Source organism: Chaetura pelagica, unplaced genomic scaffold, assembly GCF_000747805.2.
Source record: "Chaetura pelagica isolate M959 unplaced genomic scaffold, ChaPel_1.0 scaffold2607, whole genome shotgun sequence".
NCBI classification, from domain to species: domain Eukaryota; kingdom Metazoa; phylum Chordata; class Aves; order Apodiformes; family Apodidae; genus Chaetura; species Chaetura pelagica.
Genome location: NW_009954079.1, coordinates 1,565 through 2,359, shown reverse-complemented (window position 1 = coordinate 2,359; position 795 = coordinate 1,565). Strand labels below are relative to the sequence as shown.

The window sequence follows — 795 nt, the reverse complement described above, 5'->3', positions numbered from 1 at the left end:
GTATTCCCAGTATTCCCAGTATTCCCAGTATCCCCTCCCACCCCCCCAGGCTCCCAGTCCCACCCCCTAGCTCCCAGTAGTCCCAGTATTATTCCCAGTGGCCCCAGGATCATTCCCACTGGTATCCCCAGTAGTTCCAGCATCACTCCCAGTACCATTCCCAGTAACCCCAGTACCATTCCCAGTAACTCCAGTACCATTCCCAGTAATCCCAGTACCATTCCCTCTCTTACTCCCAGTATCCCTCCTGATGGTTCCCATATAATTCCTGAACCTCTTCCCTCTATTCCCAGTATCCCCCACCCCGTTCCCAGTCTGATTCTCAACCTTCCTCATGTTGTTCCCCAGGTTATTCCCAACATTCCCACTGGTCTTCCCAGTATTATTCCCAGTGCTCCTGCTTCTATCCCCAGTATATCCCCAGTATATCCCCAATATTGTTTCCATTGTTCCCAGTGTTCTTCCCAATATTGTTTCCATTGTTCCCACTGCTCTTCCCAATGTTGTTCCCATTGTTCCCACTGTTCTTCCCAATATTGTTCCCATTGTTCCCACTGCTCTTCCCAATATTGTTCCCACTGTTCCCACTTCCATTCCCCTCTTATTCCCGAGATCATTCCCAATGTTCCCACTGTTCTTCCTGAGGTTCCCACTCCTGTTCCTGCTCCTGCCCCCCCATTCCCGGGATCGTTCCCACTGTTGTTCCCACTGTTGTTCCCACTGTTGTTCCCACTGTTGTTCCCACTGTTGTTCCCACTGTTGTTCCCACTGTTGTTCCCACTGTTGTTCCCACTT

The 795-nt window shown here is 50.7% G+C and overlaps 1 protein-coding gene across 1 annotated transcript in view; it reads right to left on the bottom strand.

Moving 5' to 3' along the window:
• Positions 1 to 403: 403 nt before the first annotated feature.
• The window catches only part of LOC104392883 (calcium-binding and coiled-coil domain-containing protein 2-like), a 1,461-nt gene continuing 1,069 nt past the window's right edge, over positions 404 to 795 (bottom strand). The window contains exon 2 of the mRNA XM_010002320.1: positions 404 to 598. Within this exon, the coding sequence (XP_010000622.1) occupies positions 404 to 598 (195 nt within the window). The remainder of the gene's footprint in view (positions 599 to 795) is intronic.